Raw genomic sequence first — 17,198 nt, forward strand, 5'->3', positions numbered from 1 at the left:
TTGGTCTGTTTGTTCAAAATATCTGATTATGATGTCCAATGTATCACCTTTATGTAAAGCATCAAATAAATGGTCATATATTCTAACAGAGTAACACTTTTTTTCAGAAGAGGGCACGCTACACTGTTGCAGAAACTGACCGATAAAACTTAAAATCAACAGAGTGACTTCACTTCTCACAATGTATCCAATCCATGTAATGGTAACAATGGCTGTACTGAATTTAAAGATGATAGTTCAAGTAAGGCAGCTGCTTTCAGCCAGTTGAAGATTATAAAGAGAAAGACACTGGCCAGAGTTTCTGACCGGGCTGGGGTAGTTGCCGGCTGTTAGTGATGGGTCGTTCGCGAAGAGCCGACTCCATACCAGAAGAGCCAAATCTACATATAAAAAAAACATTAAGATATGAATAATCAAAAGCTTTAAATTAATATAATGAATGAAAAAATAAAGAAAATAGCCCCAAATGCACATTCGTTCTGTCTGCTCAGACTAACAGCCTCACCTGTTCCTGTCAACCAAAGATGTGTGAGGGAGGGTCGAGCCAACTCACTTAGCAGCCAAGGAGAGAGAGGAAGGACAGCTGTGAAAACAACAGCTGGAAAATGAGTCTGAATCACAGCATTTGGATGCATTTTAATAATGTAGACAATGTTAGAGCACAGTGTAGAATTTGCCAAAACAAAATCTCATATAAAGCCGGTTCTACCCACAACCTACACCGGCATATGTGAACTGTGCACCCAACTGTGAAGCTAGCTGGAGCGGAGCTTCGAGAAACTAGCGGGCCTGCTAGAGATAGTGGTGGAGCCAGCACCTCCACATGTGGAGATGTGTCCCCTTCGTCAAGCAGGCCTGCTCCATGACCCACAGCATTGTAGTCTTCTATGGTCCAGTTTATGCCAAAGTCTATGTCTGTAGCAAAACAAAGCCAAATTGATATTGCACTGGCTAAAATGATCGCCACCGATTTCCAGCCATTTTCAATCGTGGAGGACAGCGGTTTTTAGAAATTATAGCAATAGTCTAAATCCAATGTACACAATTCCAAGCAGGAACATCCTTTCAAAATCACTTATTCCACAACTGTACAAGAGCACACAGGCTTCAGTGTGGGAAAGAGTCCAAAAAGCTACTGCAGTTTGTCTTACCACTGACTGCTGGACATCAAGAATAACCACTTCTTACATGTCAGTTACATGTCACTTCATTGAAGATTTTACGATGTCTAGTTGACTGCTTTGAGTTCAGCGACAGACACACCTCAGAGAACTTGGCAGAGGAACTGTTGAGAGTGGTCAGAGAATGGCAAGTAGATGGAAAAGTGGTCTGTTGTGTTAGCGACAATGCAGCTAACATAACCAAAGCCATGAACATGTTTAAATGGACCCATCATCCATGTCTTGCCCACACAATCAACCTGATTGTAAGAGATGTTCTGAAGGAGATGAAGCCCACTGTGGACAAAGTGAAATCAGCTGTGGAATACTTCCACTGGAGCACAGTAGGTGCTGAAAACCTAAAGTCTACACAATGCCAGATGGGGATGCCTGAGCAGAGGCCTGAACAAGACTGCACTACAAGGTGGAATTCAACATTTTATATGTTGAAGGGGTTTCTTGAGTCAAAGGATGCCATCATCTCTACCTTGGCCATTGTCAATGCACCTGTTGATGCTCTGACCCAAGAGGAATGGGAGGTAGTGGAGGAGGAGTCCTGGAACCCTTTGAGCAGGTCACTGTGGAGATCAGTGGAGAGAAGTACAGTAAGCAGTTATTACTACATCATTATTTAATCCAGTATTATATATGTATATGAGCAGTAGATGAGAATGTAATATCAGTAGACAAAACATGAACCTGAGTTACTGTACTGTTCTGTCTTTTCAGCTATGTGACAGCCTCAAATGATACTCCTGTGTAAGGAAGGGTCTGCAGCGAATCACAGCCAGCCGCCAGAGAGAAGCAAATGTAACCACAGGACATGTGACAGAGTTGATGGAAACACTATGTTCATCAATGGACAGAAAGTTTCATGTTGGGAAGCTGCAGTTTTGCACATTGTTATTTATTTTTCTTTGATGTGGTGCAATATTCTATTATTATGCTGTTCAGATTGTTTTCGTTTTGAATTGTTACATTTATATGCACTTTTTAAAAAGTTATACTTTAAATGCAAATGTTTAATAGCATTTTTTTTTTCATAACAAGCCAATGCATTTTTAAATACATTGTGGTTAAGGTAGAGTATGATTTTATTTAATTAGAATTGCTTTGACACCAATCATAGTCCAACTTTGGCTAACTGTTTGACTTGAAAAAATACAAAACATGTTTTTTTTAAAGATCCGTTTGGGAGTCAAAAGAGACGGCTCTTTTTGGTGAGCTGAGCCGAACGAGCCGGCTCACTGAAAAGAGCCGGAATGCCCATCATTAATGGCTGTAGGGGGAGGTCCGTGGGGCTTGTAGGAGGCGGTCACCGGAGTTGGGAGCGCAACTAAACCTTCCGTGGTCCTCAAGGATTATTAGAAGCTGGCTCAACAACGAAAGAACACAGAACGAGCAGAATAAACGAGAAAGAAATAAACCCTTGCAGTTAACTTGAAGGTCAACATCACTATCAGAAAAACCGACACATCTCATTTGAATTTATCAGCACAATATATGGAAAACTATATAAAATCATCTCTCAGCTGATGGTAACTCAATAACTGACTAGGAGAAGTTAACGGGACTGCAGGCTGCAACTTTGCCACGCTTTCTTTAATTTGGAAGACCATTCAAGGGGCCTATAAATGCAACGCTGTTTAATTTATGAGAAGACAATGGCACCAGAGACAAGGAATGGAGGAAGCTCTTCCCGGAATAACAACAACTGTAAAGACAACTGCAGGAGAAAGTTCCTCGTCGGTATGGATCTCGTCTGCTTGTTTTTAGGTGAGATTTTCTGCCTTTCATTTCTATAGATGTTTAATGATTTTCGGATGTGAAGTGAGTCAACATGTTTTTTATTTGCATAAAATCTGGTTATGCGAATGATCATATGTTGTATTGTTTTCATTAATTATGTTATTCATGTTAATAAGCAGCATAGTGTTCTGGGACAATGTTAGTTTGTCATCATAGTCGAGCTAGAGTGTTAATCCCATAATTATGTCAAGTCCAGAAACTGTCAGTCTATAATAATAATAATTAATTCAAGCAATCTCTGAGCAACATCATTCTTTATCCAAGATACAGATATATATATATTTTTTTATATAAATATATATAAATATTTGAAACGTTTTTCTCCCCTTTAGAAAGGCAATGATTTCTCATGACAATATTTGTTATTTGAATGCCATTGCCCACAATGCAAATGGGAAAGGGTCATTGATAAATTGCTACAAGAGGGTTGTATTTATACTTGTTGCACTCATTTGGCCTGTTTTGATATTTTACAGAATGTCTCACATGCCACAAGCCAGAAATTCTATTGAAGTGACATCTGGTGTGTGTGTGTGTGTGTGTGTGTGTGTGTGTGTGTGTGTGTGTGTGTGTGTGTGTGTGTGTGTGTGTGTGTGTGTGTGTGTGTGTGTGTGTGTGTGTGTGTGTGTGTGTGTGTGTGTGTGTGTGTGTGTGTGTGTGTGTGTGTGAGAGACAAGGTCAGCCATATGTTCAGCTAATGTTTTGGGTGCCATATATATGTGCCCCTCTCTCTCTCTTTCTGAGCTAGGATTCCTTACCAGGCTCAAAAACACTAAGGTGGGGAAGTGCCAAACAGCTCAAAGGTGAATGAATCAGTCATTCCAAGAAAGACCCTAATAAGTCTTCTGATCCAAGCCCTAGTAGTCTTTGATCTGCTGGTGACTTGACACAACGCCTACAGTACAAGGTGTTGTGAAATGCATTTCAGAGACCAGTCATTTTTACCCCTTGACAGTTTGACAGTATTATTCCTTTGGTGGGTTGAGATGTATAATACATGGAGGTTGAATGTATGTATGTATGTACTCTGTGGTGAAGATGTAGTATTCAACTTCTACACGGTTACTGACTTAGTTGACTGTGTCCCATGAGACATCTATGGCCACTTCTTACCCCACAACTGTTCAGTAGAAATAGTCTCTGATAAGGTTATTTCAGGTCAGTAGAGGTTCTCCTGTCAACAAACTTCACTGTCTCTCTATTGCCCCGCAAATGCAGAAATGCAGTGCCTTGTTACATTACAGCCTTATTCTAAATTGGATTAAATAAAATAAAATCCTTAGCAATCTACACACAATACCCCATAATGACAAAGCGAAAACAGGTTTTTAGGAATGTTTGCAAAAACAAAAATAGAGTCCACCTGTGGTAAATTCAATTGATTGGACATGATTTAAGTTCCCACCGTTGACAGAGCATGTCAGAGCAAAAATCAAGCCATAAAGTCAAAGGAATTGTTCATACAGCTCCGAGACAGGATTGTGTCGAGACACAGATCTGGGGAAGGGTACCAACACATGTCTGCACCATTGAAGGTCCCCAAGAGCACAGTGGCCTCCATCATTCTTAAATGGAAGATGTTTGGAACCACCAAGACTCTTCCTAGAGCTGGCCGCCCGGCCAAACTAAGCAATCAGGGGAGAAGGGCCTTGGTCAGGGAGGTGACCAAGAACCCGATGGTCACTGACAGAGCTCTAGAGTTCCTCTGTGGATATGGGAGAACCTTCCAGAAAAACAACCATCTCTGCAGCAATCCACCAATCAGGCCTTTACGGTAGAGTGGAAGGATGGAAGCCATTTCTCAGTGTAAGGCACAAGACAGCCCGCTTGGAGTTTGCCAAAAGGCACATAAAGACTCTCAGACCATGAGAAACAAGATTATCTGGTCTGATGAAACTAAGATTGAACTCTTTGGTCTAAACGCCAAGCGTCACGTTTGGAGAAAACTTGGCACCATCCCTACGGTGAAGCATGGTGGTGGAAGCATCATGCTGTGGGGATGTTTTTCAGTGGCAGGGACTGGGAGACTAGTCAGGATCGGGGCAAAGATGAACGGAGCAAAGTATAGAGAGATCCTTAATGAAAACCTGCTCCAGAGCGCTCAGGACCTCGGACCGGGGTGAAGGTTCACTTTCCAACAGGACAACGACCCTAAGCACACCGCCAAGACAACGCAGAAGTGACTTCGGGACAAGTCTCAATGTCATTGAGTGGCCCAGCCAGGGCCCGGACTCAAACCCAATCTAACATCTCTGGAGAGACCTGAAAATAGCTGTGCAGCAACGCTCCCCATCCAACCTGACAAAGCTTGAGTAGATCTGCAGTGAAGAATGGGAGAAACTCTCCAATTACAGGTGTGCCCAGCTTGTAGCGTCATACCCAAGAAGACTTAAGGCTATAATCACTGCCAAAGGTGCTTTAACAAAGTACTGACTAAAGGGTCTGAAATACTTTTGAATATGTCATATTTTATTTGATAAATTTTCAATAATTTCTAAAAACCTGTTTTTGCTTTGTCATTATGGGATATTGTGTGTAGATTGATAAGGGGAAAAAGCGATTTAATCTATTTTAGAATTAGGCTGTAACGTAACAAAATGTGGAAAAAGTCAAGTGGTCTGAACACTTACCGAATGCACTGAATGTGTTTTTATTTTTGAAGAATATAACTTTTAAATGCCTCATTAGCTTAGTTCAACTGCCACACTCCGTGAGAACCCAAAATATACAGATGTTTTTCTCCAATGTTTGTAAACAAAGTAAATGTAAATAAACACTGTATAGTCTCAAAACATGATTAAAACTATAATTTTGAAATCATGGATAGTCAGTCCTTGCATCAATAGCACTGGTTATGAATTTGAGAGTGGTTACATTTCTCCAGCCCCATCCTCCAGCTTTTTACCAAAACAGTGGCTGGGAGGGCCTTTGTTATTGTTTCAGCTGCTGATTGCCACATTAAGCATTCATCACAAATATTTTTGGCAACCACAGTTCAACACAAATGTGATCTTTTCCCCTCCGTTCCTCTCTCCCAGCAGTCTGTGGAATTATGAGAGTATAAGAACAGGGTTTGCCCGCCGCACCACGACCAGACAGACAGGGAGTAGTTTCTGTGGGGGTACTGCCTGCCATGCACACAATGGTACAAGTAAAAACAAGGGCATCTGTATATACTCTATCATACATGTAGTATACACTAAGTATGTCAGTGGGACGAGCATTGGCAGCAAGTGGAAAATGTTTCTGTTTATTTTAGCTTCAGCAACTGGTGTTATGGTAAATGCCCCCAAAATATGGTGGAATTGAATACATTCAATGCAAGCCTCTATTTGCCTGTTCCAAACATTGATTGTAGTTTCCATAGTGGAATTGACGCCACAAACTGTCATTTTAAAAAGTCCCATGGGTATGCTTAAGAATTCTTATAACCCAATAAGCTCAAGGTAAATGTTTCTCGCTTCCAATTTTCCATGAGAGAAAATAAAGCAAAGTTTGAGTACTAAGTCATCACTTTGAGGAAGTTGTTTGGTTATACCTTACTGGGGCTTTAAAGTAATCCGCTACGATGATAGAAAAGCCAAATAATAAATAGACCACCATTTTGATTTTGGTAAAAGAAGATTCTACCTGCTCACTCATGCTAGCTAATGCATTAGACATGTGCCTCTAAGCTGGTGTTGTTCTTGGCAACCAGCGGGGCACTAGTTTTCCCTCGCTTGTGTGAAGCGAGTAAAACGGGAAATCCCAAGATGTCTTGCAGAATGCTGATGCTGCACTGTCTGGTGGCATGGGATGTCAGGTTTGGGGGCCTCGGGGCAAGACAACACAGCTGAATCATGGGAAAAACACACTTTGTAACATCTCAATTTCCTTTCATTTAACTTGCTCTCCAGCCTACTCTGTGAGTCTTGATCTGATCATGTGTTTAAAGGTGGTCAGTGAGATCAAGACACCACGATTAACGCCTTGCACATTCATAGCTGTGACCAGGGCCCTCTTTTTTTCTTTCCACTGCCCTACATCCAGTGGCGTAAAGTAGTACTTTAAAGTATTTTTACTTAAGTATTTTTTGGGGGGGTACTCATACACATACTATGTATTTTTTGACAACTATTACATTTACTACTACATTCCTAAAGAAAATAATTTACTTTTTAGTCCATACATTTTCCTTGACACCCAAAAGTAGTCCCTAGCAGGACAGAAAATTGTCCAATTCACACACTTATCAAGAGAACAACCCTGGTCATTCCTGCTGCCTCTGATCTGGCGCACTCACTAAGCACAAATTATGTTTCAGTGTTGGAGTGTTCTCCTGGCAATATATACATTTTTAAAAACAAGACAATTGTGCTGTCTGGTTTGCTTAATATACGGATTTCATTTATTATTCATACATTTACTTTTACTTTTGATACTTAAGTATATTTTAGCAATTACATTTACTTTGATACTTAAGTATATTTAAAACCACATACTTTAGACTTTTACTGGGTGACTTTCACTTTTACTTGAGTCATTTTCATTATGGAATCTTAACTTTGACTCAAGTATGACAGTTGGGTACTTTTTCCACCACTGCCTACATCATCAGCATGCAGCGGTCCCAAGCTGCCAAGCCAAGCACTGTGCTGTGAGAGGAATGCCTGCTGATTCCCTCCCATCACAAGGGCCATGAAAAAGGCCCAGCGGATTAGACAGTCAAGATCGGATGGTACTTAAAGTAGGTTTTCTCTCTGCTACAGCTCTAACACCTCTGAAAACACCTACAGTAGCTTAAAACGGTCTTCTGGTTTATTGTCGCTCCTGTCAGGGTATTTGTTTAAATAGTAATAGTAAAAACAGTAACAGTAATAATGTGAATCGTGTTGATTCTTGGATGTGAGGGAGGGAGGCCAGTGGAGGAGTGGTTCGGGTCTGGGGTTCCCATCAGGCAGAGAGACTGGCCTGTAACATGAGCTGTTTCCAGCTGGGACTTCAAAGCTCAGGCAGCTTGGAGCAGGGCAAGTGGAGACAAGCATACTGAGGTGTGTGTTGACATTTTGGGTTGGAAGACATCAAGCCCCCTGCCTCAGCTCTGCAGCACCCAGGCCAGCACCCCCAGTTTGACCTTCCCTCCCAACCTGGCCTCAGCCTATACCCAGAGAGAGAGCCAATGTTTGTTTTTCTTTGTATTCATACATTTCAGAATTATTCAAGAGGTTCACTTCAAAGCGCCAAACATCAGTAAAGGTCCACTTTGATGTGATCGAGAGAGAGAGTATGTTTTCTGTCAGGGGGTTGGACTCTCCTGGGTACCACTTTTCCCCTTTAGTCCTCTTGGCCTACATTTTATTTTCTCATCCAATATGTTTGTTATTTGTTTGTTGTAAAATAAATGTATAAGCTCTTTTACCTCTAAAAGTGGCCAAAGACACTAATTAGATTTGACAAAAACACCCTTCAGGCACCTTTAAGTCTCATCCTTGAAAGGCTGTTTTCTGGTAGAGGAAGGAAGAGGTTGAAGGCTGATAGCGCCCCCATTTTTTTTCCACTTTAGTTATCTGTGATGGATACCATCCAACCCTTTTAGTACTAGCTGCCTCTGTTTGATGTTGGTTATTCATGGTGTGATGGGTGCTACAGATTCTAATAATGACAGATCTTTCCCTTTCTTGGCTGCCATGTCAGTAAATGTCATTTTGTTTATTACATTTTCCAGGAGTTGCTGTTATTAAGTTAATATTGTCAATGGCCGGGTCATTTCAGTACACAGAGATAGCAACAACAGGATGTTCATGGGTTATCTGGTGGTAGAACGAGAGGCTCTATCACTTAAACGGATATTTGGTCGATTATTTGCTGCAGCCGACATGTCCCCTTGATATTTTCCTCAAATCGAACATGGTACAGGTCCAATTCTGATCACTGTATCATTTCATATTACACAAATGTACAACGTTATCAGCTGAGGTTTGTGTGAAGAAAACGTTGATCAATGTTATGATGACAACTGCATAACAACAGTTCCCTTCCAGAGCCCATGCAAGTGTATTTGTCCGCCCCTGGTAAGTGTGTGGGTGTGTCTTTCTGTGTTTGCTGTGTGAGTGTTGTGGGTTAACTGCAGAAATACAGGTTGTGTGTGTGTGTGGTGTGTTTGTATGCCAGTTAGAATACATGGGCTGACCCCAGCTCTTGTGTGTCTGTCTGTGTGCAGTGATACTCTTTGCTGCCTTTCTGCACAAGTTTCCCATCGTGCCCCACCGGAGGGGCTTGTTCTGCAATGCCAGCAGCATCAGTCTGTCCTATAAGAGCAGCACGGTGCCCACCGCTGCCCTGGTAGCTGTCGGGTTCACTGTGCCCGTCACCTCCGTAAGTCTTTAGCATGGCGCAGCAGCAGGAGGGACAGGGAACACATACAGGGGACTCACTCCAACTTCACCCAGGCACCAAATGGCTATCTAAACATGTCTGTACACTCTTATAGCTTCCTAACATTTACGAGTTAGGGATCACCTTTCTAGTCATGCCAGTTGGCTATAGCAGAAACAGACCAAGGTCAGTAGGGGATTCCATTGGGCCAAAATACATTTAGAGTGAGAAGTGAGACCCCCATATTCCCTGTCTGTCCATCGCTGTGCCATCTACCTGTGGACACTCCTCTAGGAGCCCCTTATTGACCCTCTCGTTCTCTGTCTCTCTCTTCCTCTCCTTCTTTTCTCTCTCTGCCTCACCGCTGCTGTGTGTACATAGCCGGCCTGCCTTTCCTGATCATAGAGACTAGTGCTGTACAGCCCTACCACCGAGGCTTTTACTGCAACGATGAGTCCATCAAGTACGCGGCCAAACACGGAGACACCATAAGCGACGCTGTGCTTTCTGCTGCTGGCATTCTTATCACCATCCTTTCTGTAAGTCACTCTAACTCGCTAATTAGCCCGTCCCAGTTCAGTTTGTTCTGTGTTGGCCAACTCTTATGTATAAGAGTTTGCATTGGAGTTGTCAAGACAGCACAAACAGATCTGGGATTCAGGCTACTCACTAATGTATGTTCACCCGACTTTTCACCTCATTGTCTCAGCAGTGTACACCGTCACCTACTCACTGTACTGTGTGTCTACTGGGCCACCCACTGTGTGTCCCAGTCACTGTACTATGCGTCAACTAAATGTTACCACAGATCGAGTCACTTTTGAACTATCATGTCTAGTGGATGTTTTTCAAGGATCAAGTTTGTTCGTTTTTTGACCACCATGCCAATACACTTCATTCAAAGTTGAACTTTCTCTGAGTGCCTACATGCTCACTGACAGATTGCGGAATTAGTATCTTATGGTGCATTTCCATACAGGATTTACCTCAGTGTTTTACCCAAAAGGCTCAGACTTTTCTGTTTCCATCTACATGGGCCGGTATCCGTGTCTAAATGGGCCACTGGTACTTTTCAGCCAGCATTTGCATAACAATGGCGAACTGTGAACTTTAACACGTCTCAAAGCAACGGTTTTGATTATGCACAGGTTGTTGATTCTGCCCTTCACTGCCAGACCTAGCTACAGAAACAATTTCCCAAGTATATCATAAGGGTGTATACACTAGTGTAACACTCGTGTTACAGTCGAAAAACAGCATTATTGACTATGGTTTTCCAGACCTGTCAGGCCTTTTAGTGTTGTGAGTAGCACTAGATAAGAGCAAATCAGAATCGACATTCGCCAGTTGGTTTTGCTGTCAGTTTTATCTTGATTGGTGTGATTAAGATGGTTCCAGTGTTGAACGTGTTATAAAAGAGTTTAGAGGGTTGAAGTGTTAAATGGATCAGGCTGTTGCTGTTTACTATAAGATGACTGAAGATCTGTTGCTGGTGTAGGGCTCCCTCTCACTGAAGAGAAGTCTAACCTCAGGGTTGCATTCTTTGGAGTGCAACGTTCAAGAACTTTCAGATAGTAATAGATTATCTAGAACAGACATGCTTCTCTGTCCTCTAGAATAGGGTCAGATGATCATGTATGCTGCTCTATTCAATACATGTCTATCCTCAACCTTCTGTAAGGTTGCATTCCACTGAACAGACCCAGTCAGGGGTTGAAGCGATTGGATTGGTTTGCATGGTGAGAAGGATCTCCCTGGGCCTGTGTAATTATGGTTGACGCAATGGTTGTTCGGTCAAACGCTGTAATTCACGGGCCTGGAAATGTGGTGGATGGCACAGGAGAAGAGCTGTAGGCTCATTCTGAACGTGACGTTAAATTCCATGTTCCCCAGAGGCCCAGAGCCTTTTGGCTGGCCTTAGACTTTCTTGAACTCTTGGAAAACTCTTAGCATTAGGTCATTTAATGCTTCGTTGCCCCTCGGATAAAGCGGAGAGAGAAGCTGCCTGTCTTAAATTAAAGGCATAGAGGCTGTGTCCCTTGAAATTGGCACGGCGTAAAAAACATCTCTGGAAAGAAAAACAACTCTGGGAGTGTACGAGTCTACTTTTTATCTTTTGTGAGACGACTAGACATTTATGAGACAAGCCACGAGACAACCTCTTCCCCCCTTTGAATATCTCTGAGGTTACAACTGTAACAGTTACATAAAGTTACTACAAAGCCGTTTCATTCACATAGTTGATCTTCTCTCAGTTGTCACACAATGAGAACCAGATGTATTCTTTTCTCTCCCATGAAGCAGCTGAGTTGGATCAGCCAGGCTCTGAAGGGCTCCAAGGTGGAGAGAAAGAAAGAAGAAAGAAAAAAGAAAAACATACATGTTATCAGCTAGTAAAATCTCCCTATAGGACTTTTCCCCCAAGGAATGTGTTTTTTTAAAAAGAGAGACGTTTTTTCGCCTAGACAAGAATTTTGCGATGAAACCGAGATACTAACAAGAAAACACCCAGACATCCACTAGTGAAATCAGAGCCCTGCGAAAACAAGTCAGTTGGTGAGGTGGAAGACTAACTAGCCCCTGATGTGAGCCTGCTCTGGCCAAATCTGGACACCATGTCGCCTAGCTCAGCGTTTCTCCTGATTAAAACCAGAAGTGCTGCCCCCGCCCTCCCTCTCTCTCCCTACTTCCCGTTCTCATTCCCTTCTCAATTCCTCTACCTTTTCCCTCCTTTTCTCCCTCCCTCCCTCTCCCTCTCTCTCCCTACTTCCCTTTCTCATTCCCTTCTAAATTCCTCTACCTTTTCCCTCCTTTTCTCCCTCCCTCCCTCTCCCTCTCTCTCCCTACTTCCCGTTCTCATTCCCTTCTCAATTCCTCTACCTTTTCCCTCCTTTTCTCCCTCCCTCCCTCTCCCTCTCTCTCCCTACTTCCCTCTCTCCCTTCCTCTCTCTAATCTTCTCTACCCCTCTGTCCGTCCGTCCCTCCTGTCTCACTCTCTTTCTCCCTCCCTCTCTCTCACGCCTCTCCTCACTCCCTCCCTCTCTAATTCTCCATCTCTCTCTCCTTCTATCCCCACTCACTCCTTCTCTCTCATTTGTTAGTGGCCAGGAGGTGGATTAGACTGGTGTGGGGAAGGGAAAGGCATTTGAACTTGAACAGCTTTAGTGAATTATTGGAGTCCAGTCCACGTCCTCTAGTCCAGTGTACGTTTGTTTATTTACCCACTGAAAACCTCTGCATGTGCTGTCCACAACTCACATACTTACTCACCCTCACATACTGTAGCTATACTGAAAGTTATGCATTTAGTTTTTGATGTTAATGGTACAGACCAAGGGTTTGATCTGTAGTGTTTTTATGGATGTTTTCCTCAAGAACAAACAGAAACATTTGCATGTCTTAGATGTAAAGCTTTTTGTCCTCACACAAGGCAAGTTCACATTATTGATGTCACTGTTCATATCACATTCTGATTACTCCTAATATTGTCCCTCTCTACTCTCTGATCTGTCTCACCTGTTTTACCCTCTGTGATTTACTGAATTCCAAGTGTGTATTGGATGTCTGATACTCTATCACATGGTATATTTAGGAAATGAATACGCGGTTCAGTTTTGTTGACATAGAAAAAGTGTCTTCATAACTACTATGGAACAGAGAACATACAGTAACTGTATGCTATACTAGCAGTCATTTGACTGCCCCAGGTCTACAGCAGCCATCTTTGTAGATGACCTGACTGATGAGCCATATATACATGCAGAGTTATGTGTATTTCTGTATCCTCTCCTTGATCCCTCCTGTCAGATCATCACTGGTGAGAGATAAAGTCATGTAATCTACAAAGATGGCCGCCATAGACTCCGGGTCCATTAACAACCATTTCACTGCCACAGCGGCCATCTTGTACTGTCGATTACATGACCATATCCTCTCCTTGTTCCTTCCCCATCAGATCATCATTGGGGAGAGCTATAGGATTCACTACCTGAACGAGGGCTCCAAGTCCTTCGTAGGGAACCCCTACATCTCCGCCCTCTACAAGCAGGTGGGCGTGTTCATCTTTGGCTGTGCAGTCAGCCAATCGTTCACGGACATCGCCAAGGTGTCGGTGGGCCGCATGCGTCCCCACTTCCTGGACGTGTGCAAGCCCGATTGGTCCACCATTAACTGTTCCCTGGGCTACATCACAGACTACCAGTGTCATGGGCCCGAGAGCAAAGTCCAGGAGGCCAGGTACATTACTCTGACATGACTCCATTGTGATTGTGAAACATTATGTAGTGCTTATGAAGACTTTATGAATGCTCTATAAAGAAATGTATAAGTTATGCTTAGTTTAAAGTGATACTGGTTATATTTCATGCAAAGTGAATGCTTAGTTCAATACCCAGGAGAAAGGCATACCTGGAGAGTAACAACAACACTGTATTAACATGTTTATTCTCTCCTTTTCAGGAAGTCGTTCTTCTCTGGCCATGCATCCTTTTCCATGTACACCATGCTGTATCTGGTGGTGAGCTACTGTTATGTGTCTTAGCCAAATACACACACACACACACACACACACACACACACACACACACACCTCTACTTGTCCCCCTGTGTTGATTCATTTCCCCTCTGTCCGGTCCTCCCAGTTCTACCTGCAGTCCAGGTTCACCTGGCGTGGAGCCCGTCTCCTGCGCCCCCTGACCCAGTTCACCCTCATCATGATGTCTTTCTACACCGGCCTGTCCCGCGTCTCCGACCACAAGCACCACCCCACAGACGTCCTAGCTGGCTTCGCACAGGGAGCCTTGGTGTCTTACTGCATAGTAAGTACTATAACTATGACTTACTACATAGGATGATATAGTAATGAATATACAAATGACTATATACATAATACAGTTATGCAGTCTGTATCAATAACATGTCTGTTTTTACTATATAATTGATTATTGACAATATTCCAAAAATCCTCCAGGTGTTTTTTGTATCTGACCTGTTCAAGCCCAGAGGCAGGAGTTCAGCTCTACCAGTGACCCCAGTAAAGAACCCAACCAACCCAATGACAGACATCAGAGAGAGGAGCAACCACCTCACCATGGCATAGTACAGACCACTAGAGTACAGATACCTACCGCTGTAGGTTTTAAAGATCATTTACTTCATCTACTGGTCTGTACTGGATACATTCTACAACCAGCCAAAGAAACAAGACTGAAAACTGACATGTCTGTAAGGCACAGAGAAATAATAAACTGGAAAACATTTGAAAAAAGAGGAGAGTTGTGTACACACACACACACACACACACACACACACACACACACACACACACACACACACACACACACACACACACACACACGCCTTTTGAACAGCCAGCAACTCCCATGTTGCTCACCATCTCATCTGACATGTGAATGTGGAAGAACGTGGGGAGCACGGCTCTCAATTCCTATCCGGAGAACTCTGTTTCTCTATCGTGCTTTCATTAGTGAAGGTCTCCATGGAACCTGCTGCTCTACAGATTGACTTGGTCTGGTAACTTCAGGCAACATGGATTCAGGCTCATAATTCTGCCTATGACAGAAACGCATGAACAGAAACAAATTCCTTGATTACAGGAAGGATGTTTATTTTACGAATAATCTTTGTTATATAGTCGAGCTATAGCACTATATCCAAACTCGATATTTGATTTGATTGTCACCACTTGAATGAACTGAAGTGAAGCTTTTTTTGTAAAGCTTTGTATTAAAATCAGCTTTTAGGTCTCCTGACATGTAGTTTGTATAGAAGTGTAGTTATAGGTAATGGAGGTGTAATAGTGTGTACAGTAGATAGACAGGTGGGTTTCTTTCTGCTGGTTGGGACGAGCCTCCACTGAGCCCTGTAATTAAATAACTGTGTGTGCCAGATGGCTACTCACAAGTGTTAGGACAGAGTGACTGTGAGTGTGTGTGTGTGCACTGCCATGAGTGTGTGTGTGTATGTGTGTCTGTCATGTGCCAGTATATGAATGTCATGTCCATATTTGAGTGAGTTGGTGTGTCTTGTCATAAATGCTTCAGGTTGAAGATCGGGACCATGAGGCTGCTTCAACACACGTTTATATTAAAAAAAGGAAAACTGTGGAATTATACTTTCTTATAGCTTTGTGATACATTTTGTAATGATTCACATATACTGTGCCAACTGCATCAACAACAAAAATAACCCCATCTCTGTGACAACGCAGTATATCCTGTCCTTTCATGTCATTTCAACCACACAGCAATATGTTTTATTTTTTTAGATAATTTATGTATCAGAGAATTTTACAATATCATTTATCTACCTTTTCATTAAATATCCACTATGTTTTTTGATGTGTCGATACCTGTGTAATTGTGCTGCTTAAACAAGCAATGATTGCCAGAAGTAATTTAATGAAATTACTTTTGTGAGTATTCAAACTTTGTAAAATTGCTTTTTCTAAAGACAGCTTCAATACATGTATATTAAAATAACCTTTTAATATTTTTGTATTGTCCTTTTTGTATTTTCTTCAATAAAAATACAAGCCATATGTGTGTATCAAATATGTGCAGTGTAATAAAAAAAACATTGTTATGTTAAGAGTGTTTGTGCTATTTTTTCATGTCTTTCTTCACTTTGACTGCGACAAAGGCATAAAAAACTTACAGGGGAGTTGATAGTGAAGCGGAGCAGCTCTCTCCAACTGCGTGCGAGGGTGAGATCTGGGCGTAGGTTCCAGAGTCTATGGTAGAGTTCCGTTCTGTGCTTCACATCCTGAAAGGGAAATAGTGTGCATTCCAGCTTTTAACCCATGTCCCCAGTGGTACACTGCAATAATATAGACCATGCTGGTGAGTATGCCACAGTGGTCAACTGTAATAATAAAGACCATGCAGATGAGTATGCCACAGTGAACACTTTAAAATGACAGACCATTATGGTGAGTATGTTACAGTGATACACTGTAATAATATAGACCATGATGGTGAGTATGCCACAGTGAACACTTTAAAATGACAGACCATTATGGTGAGTATGTTACAGTCATACATTGTAATAATATAGACCATGATGGTGAGTATGTCGCAGTGATACACTGTAATAATATAGACCATGATGGTGAGTATGCCACAGTGATACACTGTAATAATATAGACCATGATGGTGAGTATGCCACAGTGATACACTGTAATAATATAGACCATGATGGTGAGTATGCCACAGTGATACACTGTAATAATATAGACCATGATGGTGAGTATGTCACAGTGATACACTGTAATAATATAGACCATGATGGTGAGTATGTCACAGTGATACACTGTAATAATATAGACCATGATGGTGAGTATGCCACAGTGATACACTGTAATAATATAGACCATGATGGTGAGTTTGTCACAGTGATACACTGTAATAATATAGACCATGATGGTGAGTTTGTCACAGTGATACACTGTAATAATATAGACCATGATGGTGAGTATGTCACAGTGATACACTGTAATAATATAGACCATGATGGTGAGTATGTTACAGTGATACACTGTAATAATATAGACCATGATGGTGAGTTTGTCACAGTGATACACTGTAATAATATAGACCATGATGGTGAGTATGTCACAGTGATACACTGTAATAATATAGACCATGATGGTGAGTATGTTACATTGATACACTGTAATAATATACACCATGATGGTGAGTATGTCACAGTGATACACAGTAATAATATAGACCATGATAGTGAGTATGCCACAGTGATACACTGTAATAATATACACCATGATGGTGAGTATGTTACAGTGATACACTGTAATAATATACACCATGATGGTGAGTATGTCACAGTGATACACTGTA

General features: G+C 42.0%; 1 protein-coding gene across 2 annotated transcripts; it reads left to right on the forward strand.

Annotated features, from left to right (window-relative positions):
- The first annotated feature begins 2,488 nt into the window (after nt 1-2,488).
- Nucleotides 2,489-15,882, forward strand: LOC118374487 (phospholipid phosphatase 3-like). 2 transcript variants are annotated; one of them, XM_035760908.2, is made up of 6 exons: nt 2,489-2,936; nt 9,169-9,323; nt 13,279-13,559; nt 13,782-13,839; nt 13,964-14,140; nt 14,293-15,882. In XM_035760908.2, the coding sequence occupies exons 1-6, from the start codon at nt 2,795-2,797 to the stop codon at nt 14,419-14,421; spliced, it is 942 nt and encodes a 313-aa protein (XP_035616801.1). In that variant the 5' UTR covers nt 2,489-2,794; the 3' UTR covers nt 14,422-15,882. The 2 variants fall into 2 exon arrangements, with proteins under 2 accessions (XP_035616801.1, XP_035616800.1); XM_035760907.2 differs by lacking the exon at nt 9,169-9,323 and adding an exon at nt 9,705-9,862 and having other exon boundaries at nt 2,502-2,936.
- Nucleotides 15,883-17,198: the final 1,316 nt, after the last annotated feature.

This window comes from Oncorhynchus keta, chromosome 23 (assembly GCF_023373465.1).
Source record: "Oncorhynchus keta strain PuntledgeMale-10-30-2019 chromosome 23, Oket_V2, whole genome shotgun sequence".
NCBI classification, from domain to species: Eukaryota; Metazoa; Chordata; class Actinopteri; order Salmoniformes; family Salmonidae; genus Oncorhynchus; species Oncorhynchus keta.

Bases quoted from the DNA above. Each gene is read 5' to 3' on its own strand.
- LOC118374487 (XM_035760907.2), top strand. From the start codon at position 2,795: ATGCAACGCTGTTTAATTTATGAGAAGACAATGGCACCAGAGACAAGG. The intron at 13,560-13,781 runs GTACATTACTCT...TCTCCTTTTCAG, and splicing joins AGCAAAGTCCAGGAGGCCAG to GAAGTCGTTCTTCTCTGGCC. The intron at 13,840-13,963 runs GTGAGCTACTGT...CGGTCCTCCCAG, and splicing joins ACACCATGCTGTATCTGGTG to TTCTACCTGCAGTCCAGGTT.